General features: G+C 33.2%; 1 protein-coding gene across 1 annotated transcript in view; it reads right to left on the reverse strand.

Moving 5' to 3' along the window:
• Window positions 1-22501, reverse strand: part of LOC143235787 (sterol regulatory element-binding protein cleavage-activating protein-like) — a 120583-nt gene that overhangs the window by 12959 nt on the left and 85123 nt on the right. Inside the window, exons 23-28 of the mRNA XM_076473988.1 lie at window positions 21434-21588; window positions 20976-21081; window positions 18301-18512; window positions 16619-16681; window positions 15360-15516; window positions 8690-9131 (exon numbers count right to left, since the gene is read on the reverse strand). Coding sequence (XP_076330103.1) covers window positions 8690-9131; window positions 15360-15516; window positions 16619-16681; window positions 18301-18512; window positions 20976-21081; window positions 21434-21588 — 1135 coding nt within the window. The remainder of the gene's footprint in view (window positions 1-8689; window positions 9132-15359; window positions 15517-16618; window positions 16682-18300; window positions 18513-20975; window positions 21082-21433; window positions 21589-22501) is intronic.

The raw sequence follows: 22501 nt of genomic DNA on the forward strand, positions 1-22501 counted from the left end.
TTACGTGTCAAGCGCTCTAACCACCAACTTATTTGTAGGTTACTTTTTTTAAATATTTAAAACAGACGACTTTGTCCCAAAGATTGAAACTATAACAATCACTTGAAGTTTATATTTTAAAATGAAGTCTGTCGTATCCTCTTTAGACTAATTATTAAGAACGGAAATGTGCATGTTATTTTTATAAAAATGTAAAGAATTCGTACTTACTTTATTAGGCTGAACATGTTTACTAAACTACTTAAACGTGTATTATTCCAAGTAATTTAAAATCATTGTTCCTTTAAAGGACATTCCCAGTGATCAGACCTCACGGTAATACATTGGTCGTAAATATCTCAAAACTATTAACACTTTCAAGGGGCACTTCCAAGTGATCAGATATTAGAAGGGTAATGATTTTGTTGTAAATAACTCAAAAATATTGATACTTTTAACCAGGATTTCAACTGTAGGGACAGTCGAGCAATACTATTGATTATAATAAACAAGCAATGCCCGTTATAAAACTTACTTTATATTAGGAAGAAAATAACAGCTGTAAGTAACCAAATAAATAAAACATCTAACATTAAAATTAACCTGATGGGACGTTTTTTCATATTTTAAATACATATTTCAACAATTACATCAAAATCCACTAACATCTCATAATGCGCATGAACAAAAGCAATGCCAATCATTATTTCTAAGCTCACTGGATTCCTTATATATATATATGTATATATACATATTATATATGTACAGTGGAGCGCTATTAAACCGCGGACCAGTAAACCGCGAAATCGCTTAAACTGCTGTAGCAAGTCTTGTCCCAAAATGTTTGATGTATTAAATCTACTACCTGGCTTTTAAAGTTTCTCAACCCTCCTTGTCTTTATAACTTCAAGGGGATATTTAAAAAGGATTTGCTTTAATTTGGGAAATAAATAAAATATATTACAATAGAAATCGACCGTTAATCTACCTTATCCGCTCTCTATGTCAGCTTTATGGAGGCCGCCATTGTTACCGAAACACATCTCTCCATACATTAAAGTTAATCCGCGGTAAATCCGTGAAAAAAGTAATCAATAATTAAAGTATTATTTTTAATTCGATAATCCGATATTTTATGAAATTGTATAAATATTGGCCACAAACCCAATAGAAATCACTTCTGTTTCTGAATTAATAGTGAGCATATCATATTGACATGGCGGCCCGCATGTAACACGAGAAGACGAAATTTTACAGGGAAAAGCGAACTATCGCAATGCATTGGTCGTTTGTGTTAAAACGGCACTTGTCAATTGTATCTGAATAGTCTATACATTAATATTATAATGATCACGCAATGGCGCCGATGAGGCTCCTCGGCGAAGCTGTTGGCGACTTCGGCTTTTCAGTTACAAAGGTTTAAGCCGCGGTTAAGCAGGTTGACCCCCCAAATACCGCGGCTTAACGGCGCTCCACTGTATTGTATTGTATTGTATTGTATTGTATTGTATTGTATTGTATTGTATTGTATTGTATTGTATTGTATTGTATTGTATTGTATATTATATTATATTATATTATATTATATTATATTATATTATATTATATTATATTATATTATATTATATTATATTATATTACTCTGTGACTACATGTTTACAGCTTTCAGGTTCACGTAATCAGAGATTACCAATTTGCAAATTGAACAGTTCACAAAATCATCATTTTGCATCATCATGATGCAAAAATCATCCCCCCATCGGGTGAAAAAATCTACGCCCCTGCTTGGGGCGAATCACAAACATCTATCTTCCTTTAGATTATATCAAATAATATAATATAATATAATATAATATAGCAGGGGCGTAGATTTTTTCACCCGATGGGGATGATTTTGCATCATGATGCAAAATGATGATTTTGTGAACTGTTCAATTTGCAAATTGGTAATCTCTGATTACGTGAACCTGAAAGCTGTAAACATGTAGTCACAGAGTAATCTTGTTGCCACGAAACTTGCATGTATACTTAGGCCTACTGACTGATACTTACGAACTATCGCTTAGATCGAAAGCTTAGAAGCCACGCCTATATTAAAGATGTACATTTCGGCGACTGAAAAAGCCTACATCTAGGCCTAATTATGTAAGAACACTAGAATCACAAGAACAAACACACTATTTGTAGGCCTGTGATGCAATAAAACAAGTAAACAGACCAAACTGTAGGGGAATGATTGTATGCACCATACCTCCTACCTAAAATGATGGGAGGGATGTATACCCCCATCCCCCCATCCCCAGGATCTACGCCCCTGGCCCCTAGCAACCGGCGAAACCCGTCCTATTTAGAAGAAACTGACCGATTAATAAATAAATCGTGTCCAGTGTTAAGTACCGGTTTGTATGGTGAGATTCCAGAGCCTTATCCAAGTAAATATTTCATTACATAAATAAGAATATTCAAGTTTGTAATATTATCACAGCCTACGATATCTTACTACTATTCTTCAAATTAAGGTAAAAGTAGTCTTTAATTAGATTACAATTTTCGTTGGTAAATTTCCCCGTGACTCTAAATGGCCGATTTTCAATGAAATATATCACAATAGAACATTTATAATGTTCTCCTGTATTTCAATTGTTGAATGCATTGTGAATATAAAAATATTATATTAGTCAGAAATGATGCAGCAACCATTAGAAAATATATCTATTCTGTGTAACCTTTGTGATCCGTCGAAGTTACAGACCTTGCGTATGAATTAGAAGTAACGCTGGACTTTAGAATCACCGCGAAGAGATCTTTAAACAAGACCTAACATACTTAATATATAGTTTTTACTGAATATTACCATCTTAGTTACTTGTGGGGCCTAATATACATTTATCGATATATTTGCTTGCTGAGCCCCTAACCACTATATTGAGCTCTTATATTGCACAGAGGTTTAGTGGGTTTGGTTGTACACAGATGTTGGAAAAGAATATACCTATACTACTTAGCTTTTCTTTATTTTTTAATATAATGTTTAGGAAATTCTAATGATAAAACATATGTAACACAATGTACAATAAATACAACATACATACATTCCGACTTGGGAAAGCTTTATCCCTTTTCAAACTTTCTCTCCTGTGTAGCCTATTACAAAAGTGATTGGTAGAAAAAACATAATTAAAAACCGCTGTTACTTGTAACTGTTATTAACAGCTAGGCCTCACAGGGTTGATCACTCGATCATGACTAACTCAAAACCATTGTCACTTTTCAGGAAAAATCTTTGGTGACCAGACCTGATAATCATTCAGCCGCAATTTATTCAAAACTAATGCCAATTCTGAGACAAAACTCTTTATACTGGGTCTCATTAAGGTAATCGCTTAGGTACCAGGTCTCACTAAAATATTCATTTAACCTTAAATAATTCTAAGAGACAAATTCGACGCCAAATTCACAAGTGTAAACACTTCACCGTAAAAAAAAAGAAAAAAGTTTTTATTGTCTGTAGAAAGGAAAGAAAATTTTAGTGATCATTACATCACAATAAGACTGAAAATAATAAACATATACAGTGGTACCGCGGTTCTCGAACTTAATCCGTTCCAGAAGGCTGTTCGAAAACCGAATCAATTTTTCCCATAAGAAATACTGTGAATTAAATTAATCCGTTATAGACCTCCAAAAATTACGCATTATGAAGCATTTAAAGTAAAAATATTGCTTATTTATACCTGTATAATAATACTTGCATGTCAACTACAAAAACTATAAACACAATAAAAAACAATAAATGAAAATTTAACTGCACTTTACCTGTGCTGAGGAAAGCTGATGGCGTAAGTGAAAGGTGGTGAGGAATGTGGAGAGTAGGAGGGTTATTATTGTTTGGAAGGGGAGTCACCTTCCATAAAAACGTCATATAACTACCCTTCTGGGGTTCTTTCTCATTTCTGTCTCTTTGCACCGCTACAACCTGCTTGAGATTCACTGGATCTATTTCTCACTAAAACTTGTCTAATGAGGTTTGTTTCTGCCTGCATTTTAAAATGTTTTTGAAGTAAGACATGGTATTGTTATTGAAAAGGTTTATGCTGCGGTTTGCTATAGCTTTGTCAGGGTGAAATTTTTCCACAAAACTTTGTAACTCTCCCCATTTTCCACACATTTCCTTGATTAGTGAACTAGGAACATCCTCCCTTCCCTCCTCCTCATCTGAAGACACTTCCTCAGTTGCCTTCTGTTGCTGTTCCTTCTGAAGGTCTTGGAGTTCTTCCATGGTGAGCTCAGTGTTGTGGTCTTCCACCAACTCCTCCACATCATCACCACTCACATTCAAGCCCATACACTTGCCTAATGAGACAATATCCTTAACAACAGGCTCAGCCTCAAAGCCTTCAAAGTATCTATCTGCTACTGAGTCTGGCCATAATTTCTTCCAGGCTAAGTTCATGGTCCTTAAAGACACCTCCCTCCAGGCTTTGTCTATGATCCTCAAGCAATGGAGGGTATTAAAGTGATTTTTCCAGAACTCTCTGAAGGTTAATTTTGTGTCAGAGGTCTCTTCAAAGCAACTTTGAAACAGTGCTTTGGGGTTTTGTTTCTTAAAGTTCGATATGATCTGTTGATCCACAGGCTGAATGAGAGGAGTCGTGTTAGGGGGCAAGAGCTTCACCGCAATGAAACTGTACCCCTCCACCAACCCGTCCTCCAAGCTTGGTGGGTAAGCAGGTGCATTGTCTATCACAAGAAAAGCCTTAAGTGGCAACTGTTTTTCCGTGAGGTAATTCGTTACACTTGGGGCAAACACTTTATGGACCCACTCCATAAAAAATTGCCTGGTTACCCATGCTTTACTATTAGCCCTCCACATGACATTTAGTTTACTTTTCAGGACATTATTTTTCTTAATAATCCTCGGGTACTCAGAATGATACACAAGCAAAGGCTTAAGTTTTTTAAGTCCCCACTTGCATTACTACATAACAATAGAGTTAGCCTGTCCTTTATATGATATTGTCTCATCACAGTTGAACGCTTGTTGGGGAATAAAACCCTCAGCTTCTACATAGTCCTTAAATTCCCTTACAAATTTATCAGCAGCGTCTTTGTTAGAACTGGCCACCATGTCTCACCACACTATGTATGACACTTCTCTTCCTAAATTTTACAAACCACCCCCTACTAGCCTTAAAGGCATCACTTGTATCAGCACTCGTTCCAGGTGTGTTTTGCTTTCTCACAACTGATAGTCTCAGAAATGCTATGACCAGCTAACTGTTTTTCGTTTACCCAAATCAACAACAGTTTTTCTACCTATTCCATTGTTTGTGATCTTTGTTTCGTAAGCACTGTCACTCTTTTTACAACATCAGCTCCTTTGATGACCTCTTTATTTTTTCAGTATGGTGCAGACTGTAGACTTCACCATACCAAACTGTGTACCAAGGTCAGACACGCGAACACCACTCTCATACTTCGCTATGAGATCTTTTTTCACCTCTATTGTGGCTCTAACAACTTTACTTTTTGGTTTGCTGCTTTCATTATCTTTCTTTGACCCCATGGTGGCTTATTTAATCAGAATATTTAGAAAAACAAAAAGAAAAACGAGAACGTTCACAGCAGATTTTAGCGGGGGTGTGGACTGAGCGACAGGTGCGGGTAAAATGTTTTGGGCAAGCTTGGCGTGGGCCGAAAATGGTCGAAGGGTCGTTCGGTTCATCAGTTGGGTTATTTCGGGGGTTCGAGCCACGACAGCTTGGTTTGGGAACCAGTTTATGTTCGGCAACTGAGACATTTTTTTTCTCAAACAATATGTTCGAAAACCGAATTGTTCGAGAAGGGAGTCGTTCGAGCACTGAGGTACCACTGTATAATATTACCTACTATTATGACCAAAAATAAAATAATACTCTAAAAATAATAGTTTGAAAAGAGTGATATTTTTGCAGAAAAGATTTGTGATCTTAATTTTGTTTTGAAATTATAAAGTTTAAGTATGTTAATTTCCTGGTCTTATAAGACGAGCCATGAGATTCGTTAATATATATATATTATATATCCTATGGCATATTCAAAACAAAAATTCTAAAACAGTGCTGGCGTGTTTGCTTCGTGGAAGCGTAAGACCACACAGGTACGATTAGCGTAAAACAAACTCTGGATCAATGATTATTTAGTACTGCAGCCCGTCCAAATGATTCTAAATTACTTTAGTTTACATCAAGCACGAATTTTAATAGAACAGGTAACCCATTCTTGGAACATTATATCTGTGCAACAAACAATCAATAAAACCTAGATATGTGTATAGCTATTTGGTTATTTCGTATTAAACATGCCCGAGTGAAATCACAGTTCATACAAGTTTCAATGTAACAATTTGACAATGTTCTCTTTAATGGTTCATTTACACAGAGCAAAAAAGCTATCAAGGTTAGTCTAAGCTGTTTGATTTATCAAGGCAGATGTCGCTGCATTATAAGTGGACAAATTTATTCCACTTGTAGGCTTGTATAAACCAATAATTTCGTGAGGAATCTGTAATTATCAAACCGAATAAACAGTTTATTTATACTCCGAAGGGAACAATAACGAAATTAGTAAACATTTAATTATGAAATACCCTGTCGTTTTATAAACAATTACCCTAATTTTATAAAGTGACTTTCCCTTTTCTGGCCTATTTATCAAATAAATCTATATAATCATGACTTGTTTGAGTTTTAGGCCACACGAGTTAAAATCATAGTTGTGAAAATAATGAAACTATAAAAAACATGAATGAAAATAAATGTTGTAGCGGAGACAATTTAGTATTAGTTTATAAAATATATACAGAAGGAAACCTGGACGGAATTTCTGATTATTAGATAGACTGGACATTGAATTATTTTCACTAGATAATTAAAAAGCCAGCCAACAGAAACACATTACAACAACACGAAGATTTTACGTTTAATTCACTTGGTTTGGAAGAAAATGTTCATATTAAACCTTTTTTAAAAAGTTGTATTTTGTTTTACCTTTGCAGGAAGTATTGAGAAATATAATTTGGTCCAAATTAAAGTTATCGGATATGTTGTTCCATGGTTCGTGTTCTGTAGTCAAAATTAAATTGCACTCTGCGCTTTGGGGTCGTAAATGTATTATAGAAGTAACAGTCAAATCCAAATATATAAGTAGCCGAAGAGTTGGTGGTATTGACTTGCTGCCCCCCGCTAGTATAGCGTTATGTCTCTGGATTTACAACGCTAAAATCAGGGGTTCGATTCCCACGGTGGGCTGAGCAGATAGCCCTTTGTGGCTTTGCTATACGACAAACACACACACACATTGACTTGCTGTTCCCTCTAGTCTATCATTTAAAAACTTCAAAATTCAACAAATAATCATGCTTCGCTAGCTTATCGAAGCGGTTCCCACCATAACAAGTGTTGTTATAACAAGTTGCATGTACAAATAGTATCCCAGCCAGCCTAATGAAGGTAACAATTGGTCGTCCACAATAGAACGGTTGAAATAACATTATACATTATTTACCCAGAGAACAAACAAACAACAACTCCAAAACTAAGGAACCGAATATACAATGCCGTATTTAAAAATATATTATACAGGTCTAAATTATTGTCTTATGAAAAGGTATAATTAGGTATGAATCATCATTCAATCAGATGCTACCTTGTTTGACTGAACAGGAAGTACACAATAAACATTCAAATATCATGAAGTCAACGTTCCACTGTACACGTTCTTTCATTAAGTATAAATACTATTACCCCATTACTTCTTCACACAGCAAACAAGACACTTGCTAATTCATTTAGGCTTATGAAAAATAGCAAATCTTTTGGAATATATGCCTTTTTATTTCATACTAGTTGGAGTACCCATCTCCTGAACGGAAGTTATGTAAATTCACGATTAATGAAAGGTTAATTCAGGATATGAAAACTTGTTTCTACTTATGTGTAACTGTTAAAACAAGAAAAGCCCTCATCAAAACTTCACATCGCAGAATGTAAAACTGCAAATTTGCACGTGTCTCCCCATGGACCTCCAAACCAAATTTGGTGAAGATCCATACACAGGGGTAAAACATGCCCATAAAAACTGTAAAACTGAAAATTTGTATGTACTCCGCATGCACCTAATGAACCTACATACCTAGCTTGGTGAATACTCATCCATATCCTGCGAAACAACAGACAGTAGTGTTATATTCAGGCCCGCAGGGCAGATTTCCCAACTTGAGGGTCAGTACTCTGACTCCTCCGAAAAAGTAACAATGTCTTTGTTATTAAGAATCAAAAACCGTAATCATAAATTGTTCATTGGTTTTACTTTTTTAACGCACATAACACAAGAACAAATAAAATTCAAATAAACAACAAGTTTCACGATTTTTCTGATGAGCAAAAGCATTGATAATTTCTTCCATGTTGTTTTATATCACAAAATTTGTCTTTTCCTGTTCAATATTTAAAATGATGGCTTGAGATAATCTTTCTTGTTCAATGGTAAATCGTAAGTTTTGATTTGACGTAAAGCAGAGAATGATATTTCAGCAGAATAGGATGTGGCTGAATATATGAGCCAACTGAGAATAAGTTGAGAGATGCCATGCTCATAAATCTATTTTGACATATTATAATTATACCCTCAAGACAAAGGGGATTTTGTTTTCTTGACCGAGAAGACCAACCACAATCTTTCTTTCTGAAGATAATTGATTCCATAGAAGTCACAAAGTAATGAGACATCATCTGTACTGGTTACATTATGACAGAGAGGACTGCAAAGAATATTTTGATAATTTTCATCAAAACGAGATTGAATTTGCTCTTTAAAAGCTTCAACACTGGGAAAGAAAATGGCGTCTCTTGCATAAGAGGTTGGACTATCGAAATCTGCAGTAGCTGATGCAAATCCAGCTTCAAAGGCACGTTCTGTTGGTATACGGCGGCGAGGACGAGGAATGGACACTTCTGTGAAACTGATGCCTTGTTCTTTAATAATTATTTCTTTTATGTCTTTCATCAAACTTGTGATCTCGTCCCATTGCTTCGAAAAATTTTCGTTTGTTTTTAGTGATTTAAGGTTGTTGATTGTCGTAGATTTTTTCGTCAAAAAGACATTCTTTTTTTCTGATTGAAGGTAAATTTACAAAGATGAAGTTTCACTTAAATTTTTTCCAAGACTAGGAGAGTAAAGATGAATTCTGAGTTACAGATTGACACTAAGAGACCTCTACCTGTGGCCCAAGTGCTGGGATCATTTGAAATAATTTTAAGAAGGGCGAGAATTGTAGTTTCAATACGTTTCTTCAAGGCTGCATGTCTTAAGACCCAGCAGGTGTCACTCTGAGACTGAAGTACAATGGAATTTCTTTCTGCGACTTTTTGAATTTCCTGAAAACTTTGGTGACGCTTGGAACTTCCCGCGACAAAAGAACAAACTGATTGTATTGTTCCTAGAGTGATTGAGTTTTTTTTAGAGTTTTTTGAACGGCAAGTGACCAAAATAATGGACATAAATTGATCTTGGGGCCACAGTTTTGATTAGACTTGAAGACCAGCATGTTCACCTTTCATGTTACTAGGGCCGTCGTATCATCGGCCAACTATCAAAGAAACATCGAGACCTTGTTACACGAAAGCTTCTGTAATCAATTCAAAAAGGGCTTGAGATTTCGTCAAGAAGAAGCCTTAAACCTCTTTTTCAATGACACCTTCTAAAACCTAGATAAGGCAGAAAGTTACTCGTCACGACAGATATCCATGGTTTCATCTGTGATGACGGAATAAAAACCACTGGATTGTACTTCATCCGTTATTAATTGTCTCACGTTTATCGCAACCAGATTCAAAATTTCATTTTGAATATCCCACTCGACCATTGTTTATGTCGACCAACAAGCTCTATGAACTTTTCCTTAAACCGTGAAAATCCTTAACTCAACAGGTGAAAATGTTCAAGAAAATTCCCACGAATCAGAAGAATCACATACATTAAGACGATCAGCCCTAACGGCAATGTTTTGCTTAGTAAGAAAACGAGTGTTTCTATCACTTGTGAAAGTCTGCTCAGTTGCACTTTATTGTTTTTTGGTTTGAACTAGCACAGAGCTCTGATGAATTTCTGTTGTTTTCAAACTGATCCATGCTAGCATTATTTTTGGTATGAACTAGCACAGAGCTCTGATGAATTTCTGTTGCTTTCAAACGGATCCATGCATTGAATTTTGGTAACTTTCACTTTAAGTGTTTTTGCAATCTTTTAGGTTTTGACTATTTAACAAATGTGAATATCTCACAAGATTTTGGAGCAAACTTCTCACAAGGGTAACAAGTTTCTGATTCTTTATGATAAGGTACCCATGAGAACTCTATATACAAGTGAGCTTGAAATGGTTGGCGAATCTCGTATATAATCCGACATGGGAATTTAGAAAGTTTTGGTTGTTGTGGACCAGCAAATTTACAACCATTAGCTTTCTCTACCGACCGCTCTTTCCGAATAGTTTCATTTGATCATCTTCTGAAACGTCACTGGTCGAATCAGAATTTACCATTAGAGGTTCTACCTTTTCCAAAGGTTTCTTCCTGAAAATCGCGTGCCTCTTTTGAAACAGTGCTTTCGACTTTTGTCAAAACTGGGTGAAACTGATTTCTTGAGAGTTTGAATGAGTTTCTACTTCTACTGTCTGTTCATTAGTTTTGATTAACATCGCGAGTGATGATGTAGATGGAGCGGAACAAAAAACAATGATATCTTCTTTTGTGATTCTGATACGATTTCAGAGAACTTTGAACTTCTACCGGTCTTTTGGTAGTTTTGAACACGTTTGTTTCTACAGTCATTGTCCTTGACTTTTTCATATTCTAAGCATTCGATTTTGTGACAATCACTTGCATGTGTTTTTACTCCAGTATTTTGTACTTATTACCTGGAACAGAAAATGTTAAGATCAATCCAAAAATGGGAAAAAAAATCTATTAACTGAACATTGTAATCTTTTACAAAAAAAAACCAAAAAACCGTGACCCCCAGTGTCATGGGGTCGGGCTAAAAATACGCAAAAAAAGCCAAAAATTAATATTTTAACTTTTATTACATTATTCACAAAATATAAATAAACTTTTATTATCTAATTAAAAAATAAAAATTAAAAAGTCGGTTTCCTCTAAAAGCTGTTTTTGTTTTACAATTTCGCGCAAAGCCACAAGAGGGGTATCTGCGCTAGCAGTCCCAAATTTTGAAGTGTAAGACCACCTCCCACCACCAGGTCTTTTACTAACGAATAGTGGGAATTGATCGTAACATTATAACGCCCCCACCACTAAAAGAGCGAGAATGTTTGGGGGAAGGAGAATTCGAACCCGCGACCCTCGGATAACGAGTCGAAAGACTTAACCTACCTAGCCATGCCGAGCCTCAGAAATAGTGGAAAAGTGTACACATGTACTACTTTAGATTGTATTGAATACGTAAAGAGTTAAATACATGTACTACTTTAGATTGTATTGAATACGTAAAGAGTTAAATACATGTACTACTTTAGATTGTATTGAATACGTAAAGAGTTAAATACATGTACCACTTTAGATTGTATTGAATACGTAAAGAGTTAAATACATGTACCACTTTAGCTTGTATTGAATACGTAGAGTTAAATACATGTACCACTTTAGATTGTATTGAATACGTAAAGAGTTAAATACATGTACTACTTTAGGTTGTATTGAATACGTAAAGAGTTAAATACATGTACCACTTTAGATTGTATTGAATACGTAGAGTTAAATACATGTACCACTTTAGATTGTATTGAATACGTAAAGAGTTAAATACATGTACTACTTTAGGTTGTATTGAATACGTAGAGTTAAATACATGTACTACTTTAAATTGTATTGAATACGTAAAGAGTTAAATACATGTACTACTTTAGATTGTATTGAATACGTAAAGAGTTAAATACATGTACTACTTTAGATTGTATTGAATACGTAAAGAGTTAAATACATGTACCACGTTAGATTGTATTGAATACGTAAAGAGTTAAATACATGTACTACTTTAAATTGTATTGAATACGTAAAGAGTTAAATACATGTACTACTTTAGATTGTATTGAATACGTAGAGTTAAATACATGTACCACTTTAGATTGTAATGAATACGTAAAGAGATAAATACATGTACCACTTTAGATTGTATTGAATACGTAAAGAGTTAAATACATGTACTACTTTAGATTGTATTGAATACGCAGAGTTAAATACATGTACCACTTTAGATTGTATTGAATACGTAGAGTTAAATACATGTACTACTTTAAATTGTATTGAATACGTAAAGAGTTAAATACATGTACTACTTTAAATTGTATTGAATACGTAAAGAGTTAAATACATGTACTACTTTAGATTGTATTGAATACGTAAAGAGTTAAATACATGCACTACTTTAGATTGTATTGAATACGTAAAGAGTTAAATACATGCACTACTTTAGATTGTATTGAATATGTAAAGAGTTAAAATGTTAATTATAATATTAGAAGTCATGTTTACAGTTTTTATTACGAAAATCAAAACCAGCTCTTAACACAAACTTAAAATGATCACTTGTTAATCCTACATACAAAAAAAACAGTTCGAAAAATAAAGTACGCTATATATCACAATTAAATACTTTATAAAAACATACGATCTTAGAATCAGTTGTTTGTCACGGCTGAATAGTGTATTAGAAATCTAAATGTCTATCAACTTGTGACTTGCTATGTTTCAATTCTAGTGATTACAGCTCTAAGTGGCATTTCAGAAATTGAACGTATTTTCAGTGAGTCAAGTTTCAATATCTTTATTCACCTTGGATTACAGTTTCAAAAACAAAAATATCAGCAGTAAACGACCACACACCAGGGGAATGTTGTATAAAATAAATCACTATCACATAATTCATGTTAAAAACGGCAAAAAATGTACATAAATTATCATTAACCTACACTTCCGTGCTAGGTTATTTAATAAACTGTTATTTCAAAGATTATGGGTTAAGTTCACATTAAAACTGAACTTCACATGTCCCTAGTTTTATACACTACTTACCCATTTCTTATTAACACTTGCATATCATTGTTTTCAAGGCCTCAAATTAATTAGCACAATTTCTTCTATTGTGTTTCCTTCGTTGGACTTGAATTTAGTGACACTGACAAAACCCATTAGTATTACAGTGAACAAACTGTTTAAAAATATAAAGCTTAGACGTAGGTTTTTTATATCTTAAAGTACATGCATATGCTGTTATTAATGTCCATTTCATTTTCATGTCAACGTAACGCCTGTTGAAATAAGCGTAAGTTTAGAGCTATAAACAACACTGATCAAACATACTTTCAAAATACACAACACCTTATCTTAGATTAATTGTGTTAAGAAAATAAATAAACAAGACAGCTGACAACTATTGGAAATAGCACTAGGTGCAGATATTGGTCATTTTCTTACTGTAGCCTGGCTTCAGTAAACTGTAATCCAGTTGCGACTTTTGTTTGTGATATCACATAATACTCATCACAGTAAAGCAAAACTACGACGCATTATATAATACCAGCCAATCACAAGATAGCTGACAGGACGTAACTTGTATAACATATACACAAAGCTTGGAAGTTTGTTGTATTTATAAACAAGCAATTAATAGAAATATGAATGGCACATCTACTGGTCTGGCCAAGTTAACTTTTATTGAGAATAATCTATGAAAGTATATAACAATACATCAGGATTAACTGTATGTCATGATTCTTAAACTTTAAGTGTAAGATGAATAAAACAAATTGTTTTGCCCCTGTGAAACTAATATGAAAAAGAAACCTTTCAGAGACAACTGAATAATAGTTCTGAAGCTTATGAGTTAAACTGTTATATGTTTAAGCTAAAACAATAGAAAATTGACGAACATTGATTTGTAAGTATGATACGAATTATTCAATGTGTTTAAAAAGGACACTGGTCCATCTTCTTTATTATTATAAATATTTATTTGTCAGTTTACTACTGTAAAACTAATATGTTTTGGGGGTAAATTTGAGATAAGACAGTAACACAGAAATATTTACATTATAAAACAACCATCAAGCTGTAACTTCCTGACATAAATATAAAAAAATTCTACTACAGACTAAATACAATTATAAAGTTCTAGAATGCCTAGACTAGAATTTTTCATGAGGTGCATGTGACACATAAATAAGCTAAACACATTTTGTAAACTACAATCTACTTCACTACAGATTACAAAAAATATTTTTTGTTAAAAACTGCTCGTTTAGAAAATAAAATTTCCAGTGTATGTTCACCACGATTTACAGAAACTCATCAAGGTGTTTTATGTGTTAAAAACATGTATCAGACATGTTCAATAACACTAATACACGTTTTTACTTTTGTCATATTAATTTAATACCACTATTATTACTGGTTTATATGTATCAGACATGTTCAATAACACTAATACACGTTTTTACTTTTGTCATATTAATTTAATACCACTATTATTACTGGTTTATTTTTCAATGAGTTCCATCCTTATATTCAGTTTTCAGTTACTATAAAATTTACATTAACAAAAAAACCTACAGTGTCTTCTAGTGTAATAAACAACACACGTTAGAAAAATTAAAATGTATTTTCATTAAAATAAGTGACAGCTTTAATTTCAGTTTAAAAAACATCCATCTTGATGGTCAATATATGATAACTGAATTTCAAGTCTACATTTATGTTGTATTAACGAATGATAGGTTACAGGTAAAATAATTTTTAGGATATACAAATGGGGAAAATTAAAGTACTCGAGGTTTCAGTATAAACATAGGTTTCTACAGTGTGATTTAGAACTGATTCTATATGTAATATTCAGTTTTCAGAGTAAGGTTTAGCACTGTTTTACCTATGATATTGTGTGGCTAGGCATAACTTCATACATGCACACAATACACAAACACCAATTAAACACATTGAATATTTCATTTTTATATACTTTTTCTTTCTTGGCCACATTTAAAATTTACAATATTAAAGTATGTTAGCAATACATTCAGAACATTTACACTACTATAGTCCAACCTGGCTGAGTTCTTGGTGTTTACAGAGAAGTTACTGTACTGTAGAAGGTTCTTTCTGACAACAGTTTCAACCTTCAAACTTACTACCAGACTTTCAAATAAGCATGGTGAATGTGCCACAAACCCCCTACTGACTGATTAAAGACTAAAGTTAGTTATTCAACTAACTAAAAATTTTCTTCACCTTGGACACATCAGTTGTGAGGTGTTTATTCAGTTTTCTCTGTAATACCAGGAAAATGAATAACACACAGCTGATGGCCAAAGTCGCACACCACTGCTCGATCTGCAACTCTGAGTTGTTTCACACAAACACCCTGGCTCCCAGACCCTAACATCACAATTCTCAGTGGTTCACCATGATTTACATCCCAGAGTACCAGGTGGTCCTGGAAAAATTAAATAAAAGCTGTGATGCATAACAGATACAAAAATAAAGAAGCAAATACATTTATCAAGATTTTACACCCCAGTGTGAATGAAATGATATATTATTATACACCCTAAGAGACTGGATTAATAATTCGCTGTTAACAATATAATAGGCCTAACATAATGTTTTATGACATGTGTAACTGAACATAATCATGCTTTCTACAATTTATTCATGTCATAACAGTTGTTAGAAACACTTGGTTACCTGGTGTAGAAAGTAGTCATATGTTTTACTGGTAGTTAACAACAACTTAGTAGCCTGGTGTGGAGAGTAGTCATGTGTTTTACTGCTGGTTAACAATACCTGGTTACCTGGTGTGGAGAGTAGTCATGCATTTTACTGGTGGTTAACAACACTTGATTACCTGGTGTGGAGAGTGGCCATGCATTTTACTGGTGGTTAACAACACTTGATTACCTGGTGTGGAGAGTGGCCATGTGTTTTACTGGTGGTTAACAACACTTGGTTACCTGGTGTAGAGAGTAGTCATGTGTTTTACTGGTGGTTAACAACACTTGGTTAACTGGTGTAGAAAGTAGTCATATGTTTTACTGGTGGTTAACAACAACTTAGTAACCTGGTGTGGAGAGTAGTCATGTGTTTTACTGCTGGTTAACAACATTTGGTTACCTGGTGTGGAGAGTAGTCATGCATTTTACTGGAGGTTAACAATACCTGGTTACCTGGTGTGGAGAGTAGTCATGCGTTTTACTGGTGGTTAACAACACTTGGTTACCTGGTGTAGAGAGTAGTCATGTGTTTTAATGCTGGTTAACAACACCTGGTTACCTGGTGTGGAGAGTAGTCATATGTTTTACTGGTGGTTAACAACACTTGGTTAACTGGTGTAGAGAAAGGTCGTGCATTTTACTGCTGGTTAACATTACATGGTTACCTGGTGTGGAGAGTAGTCACACTGCTGGTTAACAACAGCTGTTTCTCTGGTGTTGGTATTTTGTTTCAATGCTGTTTACTTACACAAGGGTATTTAATGCGAGAGAACAGATCTTTTTTTTCTATGTTGTGTTGTGTGAAAGGTGTAACAGTAAACTCACCTCTTTTGCTGATACAACAATGTTGTCTGTGAGAAGTTCCAGGTTCATGCACAAACTGTGTTGCTGGAGAAACAAAAAATATTTTATAAGAACACAATAAATCTGGCTGAGACACATGAATATTATATTTACACCTCACAAATAAGTTATCACCTCACAAATAAGTTACACCTCACAAATAAGTTATCACCTCACAAATAAGTTACACCTCACAAATAAGTTATCACCTCTGTTGAAGATTTTCTAAGTCTACCCCACAGAGGTTTTATTGTTTAATAAAGATAAAAGTTTCACTGTATTCTTTAAATAATTAATGGTATGTGATATACAAAATAACTATTTTAAAACAAAAACAGAAGTAACAGAGTTACATTAATGAAGAAACAATCACAGAACTTGATATACTGATGTATAAGTTATTCTATCAAACAAAGACAGGAATGTAAGCAGTTCATGTTTACATGCACCATGTCTGCAGTAAGACATGTAATTATTAATCACTATATAATAGCAATCTCACCACCACCATGTGGTGTACAAGTGTATAAACCTACCATCAAAAGTATCAAGGATAATATGGTGTACAATAATAATATAAAATAGCTACGTGACTACAGTCTAAACTGTAGGGGCACTCATTAGTGAGCATGCCTCCATCATGCAGCTTTGGTCATATTCGACTCTCAAAAACAACATGAAATTGTGTCAATACGTCTATCATTATCAACAAACATGGACCATATTTGGCAAGATAATGAGGAACAATACTATACATAACTATACCAAATTTCACCAAATTCCAAACATTTTTGACTGAGCCGTAGAGCAAACATTGTGTGAAAAACTGATCCCCGTGTTAACAAAAAAATGTTTTGAATTTTTTTAGGTTCTGTTAAAAACTCATTTGAAGTGGTCTTTAAAATTAGGATTTGTTAACCTTTATAAAGAATATTAATATTTTATTTAACAGTGTGGAAAAGAATTGACTTCAAGCTATCTCTATGTTATATGTCAGTTATCGTCACAAGTTAAAGATTATTTATTTGTCGTAACGATTTCTTTGATAACAACTTTCATGCTTGTTATGAATGTATCAGTTTACACTGTTCTTACATTTTAAAACATCCTAAGCTTTCTTATCTGTAACTTACCTACAACAATCTGATTTGGTGAAACAATATCCAGGTTGACAGAATACTACTGACATTTTTCATGTTACATAAAAATGATACAGAATTTGAGATGCATATTTAATTATTAAGTTATTAGTACTATACCAGTATCACTGAGATGTTACAGAAACAAAGCCAACCATCAACTTGCTTCATAAACTACAATCTAGATGGACAAACTCTCAACATGTAACTGTAAATTGGTTCTGCACCAGTGAAATGCTTAAGTTAAGTTACTGACTTGAATGAACACTGTTCACTAGAGTAGAATAATAGTCTTATATCGCTGCCACAAACTTTCAAACAGTAGTTTCCGTAATGTTTCTCCTGTTCCAATATAGTTTCAAAGATAAACTTCTATACTTATTTAGATGTTTTTAAACAGTACCATGTCACAATGAATAATTTCTAGAAGATTTTAGAAATATAACTAAAATTATATAAACTACTAGCCTCAATAACAAAAAAATCTGTTCTTTGAAAACACCAAGCAGAAAGACTACATTCTACCTGTCGAACACTGTGCAGAAGGTGGCCTTGGTATTTCTCCCAGATACATATACGGTTATCTGTACCAAGACTGATGACATACAGAGAAGTTGTGAGAACAGCTAGAACAACACCTCTGTGTGCATTCAGGCTATAAACACACGTTCCAGTAAGGAAATCCCAGTAACATATCATACCTTCCTCACACCCACTCACACCCGAGTTGGACACACCTGGAATTCCAAAAACAGAACATTTACTGTAGAAAATCATCTCCTTTTAGGTAAATTACCAAATTATACTTTCAACCTCATATCAAATCACGGAAAGTGGTTTTACTTCAGACTTAGTGTTATGTGCAATTTCAATATGAAGAAAGGTACACACAGGTTTATAGACTTAATCCTTGAGAGTTTAGAATAACAACTAACAGTAGCCATTGCAAAGGTAGTACATATTGGAGCAAGTAAGATGGGAACCATTAACAACTACTATCCACAATTAATAAAGAAACAGTATCAGTAACAGTATGTGAAGATTCTAATAAAACTCACAATTCACATTTGATGTCTGCATAGCAGTTAAATGTATAGATCATATAATTTGTTAATATGCTTCAAAATGATATATGTCATGTAAATAAACTTTACGGACAATGTGTGGTTCTGGTAAATTAATAATGGTTAACTATAAACTTCTGGTTCTGGTAAATTAATAATGGTTAACTGTAAACTTCTGGTTCTGGTAAATTAATAATGGTTAACTGTAAACTTCTGGTTCTGGTAAATTAATAATGGTTAACTATAAACTTCTGGTTCTGGTAAATTAATAATGGTTAACTATAAACTTCTCGTTCTGGTAAATTAATAATGGTTAACTATAAACTTCTCGTTCTGGTAAATTAATAATGGTTAACTGTAAACTTCTGGTTCTGGTAAATTAATAATGGTTAACTATAAACTTCTCGTTCTGGTAAATTAATAATGGTTAACTATAAACTTCTCGTTCTGGTAAATTAATAATGGTTAACTGTAAACTGGTTCTGGTAAATTAATAATGGTTAACTGTAAACTTTTGATTCTGGTAAATTAATAATGGTTAACTGTAAACTTCTGGTTCTGGTAAATTAATAATGGTTAACTGTAAACTTTTGATTCTGGTAAATTAATAATGGTTAACTGTAAACTTCTGGTTCTGGTAAATTAATAATGGTTAACTGTAAACTTCTGGTTCTGGTAAATTAATAATGGTTAACTATAAACTTCTCGTTCTGGTAAATTAATAATGGTTAACTGTAAACTGGTTCTGGTAAATTAATAATAATTAACTGTAAACTTTTGATTCTGGTAAATTAATAATGGTTAACTGTAAACTTCTGGTTCTGATAAATTAATAATGGTTAACTGTAAACTTTTGATTCTGGTAAATTAATAATGGTTAACTGTAAACTTCTGGTTCTGGTAAATTAATAATGGTTAACTGTAAACTTCTGGTTCTGGTAAATTAATAATGATTAACTGTAAACTTTTGATTCTGGTAAATTAATAATGGTTAACTGTAAACTTCTGGTTCTGGTAAATTAATAATGGTTAACTGTAAACTTTTGATTCTGGTAAATTAATAATGGTTAACTGTAAACTTCTGGTTCTGGTAAATTAATAATGGTTAACTATAAACTTCTCGTTCTGGTAAATTAATAATGATTAACTGTAAACTGGTTCTGGTAAATTAATAATGGTTAACTGTAAACTTTTTCTGGTAAATTAATAATGATTCTGGTAAATTAATAATGGTTAACTGTAAACTTCTGGTTCTGGTAAATTAATAATGATTAACTGTAAACTGGTTCTGGTAAATTAATAATGGTTAACTGTAAACTTTTGATTCTGGTAAATTAATAATGGTTAACTGTAAACTTCTGGTTCTGGTAAATTAATAATGGTTAACTGTAAACTTTTGATTCTGGTAAATTAATAATGGTTAACTGTAAACTTTTGGTTCTGGTAAATTAATAATGGTTAACTATAAACTTCTCGTTCTGGTAAATTAATAATGATTAACTGTAAACTGGTTCTGGTAAATTAATAATGGTTAACTGTAAACTTTTGATTCTGGTAAATTAATAATGGTTAACTATAAACTTCTCGTTCTGGTAAATTAATAATGGTTAACTGTAAACTTTTGATTCTGGTAAATTAATAATGGTTAACTGTAAACTTCTGGTTCTGGTAAATTAATAATGGTTAACTGTAAACTGGTTCTGGTAAATTAATAATGGTTAACTGTAAACTTTTGATTCTGGTAAATTAATAATGGTTAACTGTAAACTTCTGGTTCTGGTAAATTAATAATGGTTAACTGTAAACTTTTGATTCTGGTAAATTAATAATGGTTAACTGTAAACTTCTGGTTCTGGTAAATTAATAATGGTTAACTGTAAACTTCTGGTTCTGGTAAATTAATAATGGTTAACTGTAAACTGGTTCTGGTAAATTAATAATGGTTAACTGTAAACTTTTGATTCTTGTAAATTAATAATGGTCAACTATAAACTTCTGGTTCTGGTAAATTAATAGTGGTTAACTGTAAACTTCTGGTTCTGGTAAATTAACAGTATTAGTTATTAGAAAGAAATTACTGAACTAAAATGAAGAAGTGACTGGTAATTTCTACTTGTTCTTTGAAAAAATGAATACATACACAGCTGCATTTTGTACTTACACTGTCTACTTGTAAGACTGTGATTCCTCCTCTATGACCATGAAGAGTATAGACACACACCGCTGAATCCCACCTGAATACCTAGTAGACAGCATCATCAGTCTTAAAACAATACTGGTTATCAGAATCTAACAGGTAATAATTGTTCAGCTAAGTCTTGTAGCAGATATAACACTAAGTTTATGGTTTCTACTGCATTTATAAAACTGCACTGTTCATTACACTATCACAAGCTTCTGTTTCTCTCTTGTTTTCAACAACTTAAAGAAGTAATCAAAGAAAAGTAAATACTGTAGTTTAAGCAACTATATTACTATCATTCGACAAATAAAACATATATTTACAGCAAAAAACTTCGTAATTTTATAATCACCTCATGTATTATTTATTACCCAAAATTAGCCTGACTAAAGCACATATATAAAAACTCCACCTTTATCAAGCAGTCAAGACTCCCTGAAACAACATGAGCACCTTCAACAACTAATGTTGTGATTGGTTGGGTGTGAGCTCTAAGTCCCTGCAGCCACACACACATAATTTCTTCCTCTCTATCTTCGTCAGTGTTTGGGCTTGGTTCTCGTTCACCTACAGAAGGACAAGAGAAATATCTCTCTATCAGTAGAAAGGAGAGGAGAAACATGGTTATATCAGTAGATAGGACAGGAGAAACAAGTTTTTATCAGTAAACTAGTTCTTTCACGATAATTTTGTTAAATATTTCAAAAACATTTTAATATTTCATTCTATAAATGTCATATTTACATATAACTGTATCAGCTCCTCCTGTCAGTTACTTGTACAGAGATGTTACAAAACTCCAATCTACAAACATCATGTTTACATATAACTGTATCAGCTCCTCCTGTCAGTTATTTGTACAGAGATGTTACAAAACCCCAATCTACAAACATCATGTTTACATATAACTGTATCAGCTCCTTCTGTCAGTTATTTGTACAGAGATGTTACAAAACTCCAATCTACAAACATCATGTTTACATATAACTGTATCAGCTCCTTCTGTCAGTTATTTGTACAGAGATGTTACAAAACTCCAATCTACAAACATCATGTTTACATATAACTGTATCAGCTCCTCCTGTCAGTTATTTGTACAGAGATGTTACAAAACCCCAATCTACAAACATCATGTTTACATATAACTGTATCAGCTCCTCCTGTCAGTTATTTGTACAGAGATGTTACAAAACTCCAATCTACAAACATCATGTTTACATATAACTGTATCAACTCCTTCTGTCAGTTATTTGTAGAGATGTTACAAAACTCCAATCTACAAACATCATGTTTACATATAACTGTATCAGCTCCTTCTGTCAGTTATTTGTACAGAGATGTTACAAAACTCCAATCTACAAACATCATGTTTACATATAACTGTATCAACTCCTTCTGTCAGTTATTTGTACAGAGATGTTACAAAACTACAATCTACAAACATCATGTTTACATATAACTGTATCAGCTCCTTCTGTCA

This window comes from Tachypleus tridentatus, chromosome 12 (genome assembly GCF_004210375.1).
Source record: "Tachypleus tridentatus isolate NWPU-2018 chromosome 12, ASM421037v1, whole genome shotgun sequence".
Classification (NCBI taxonomy): Eukaryota; Metazoa; Arthropoda; class Merostomata; order Xiphosura; family Limulidae; genus Tachypleus; species Tachypleus tridentatus.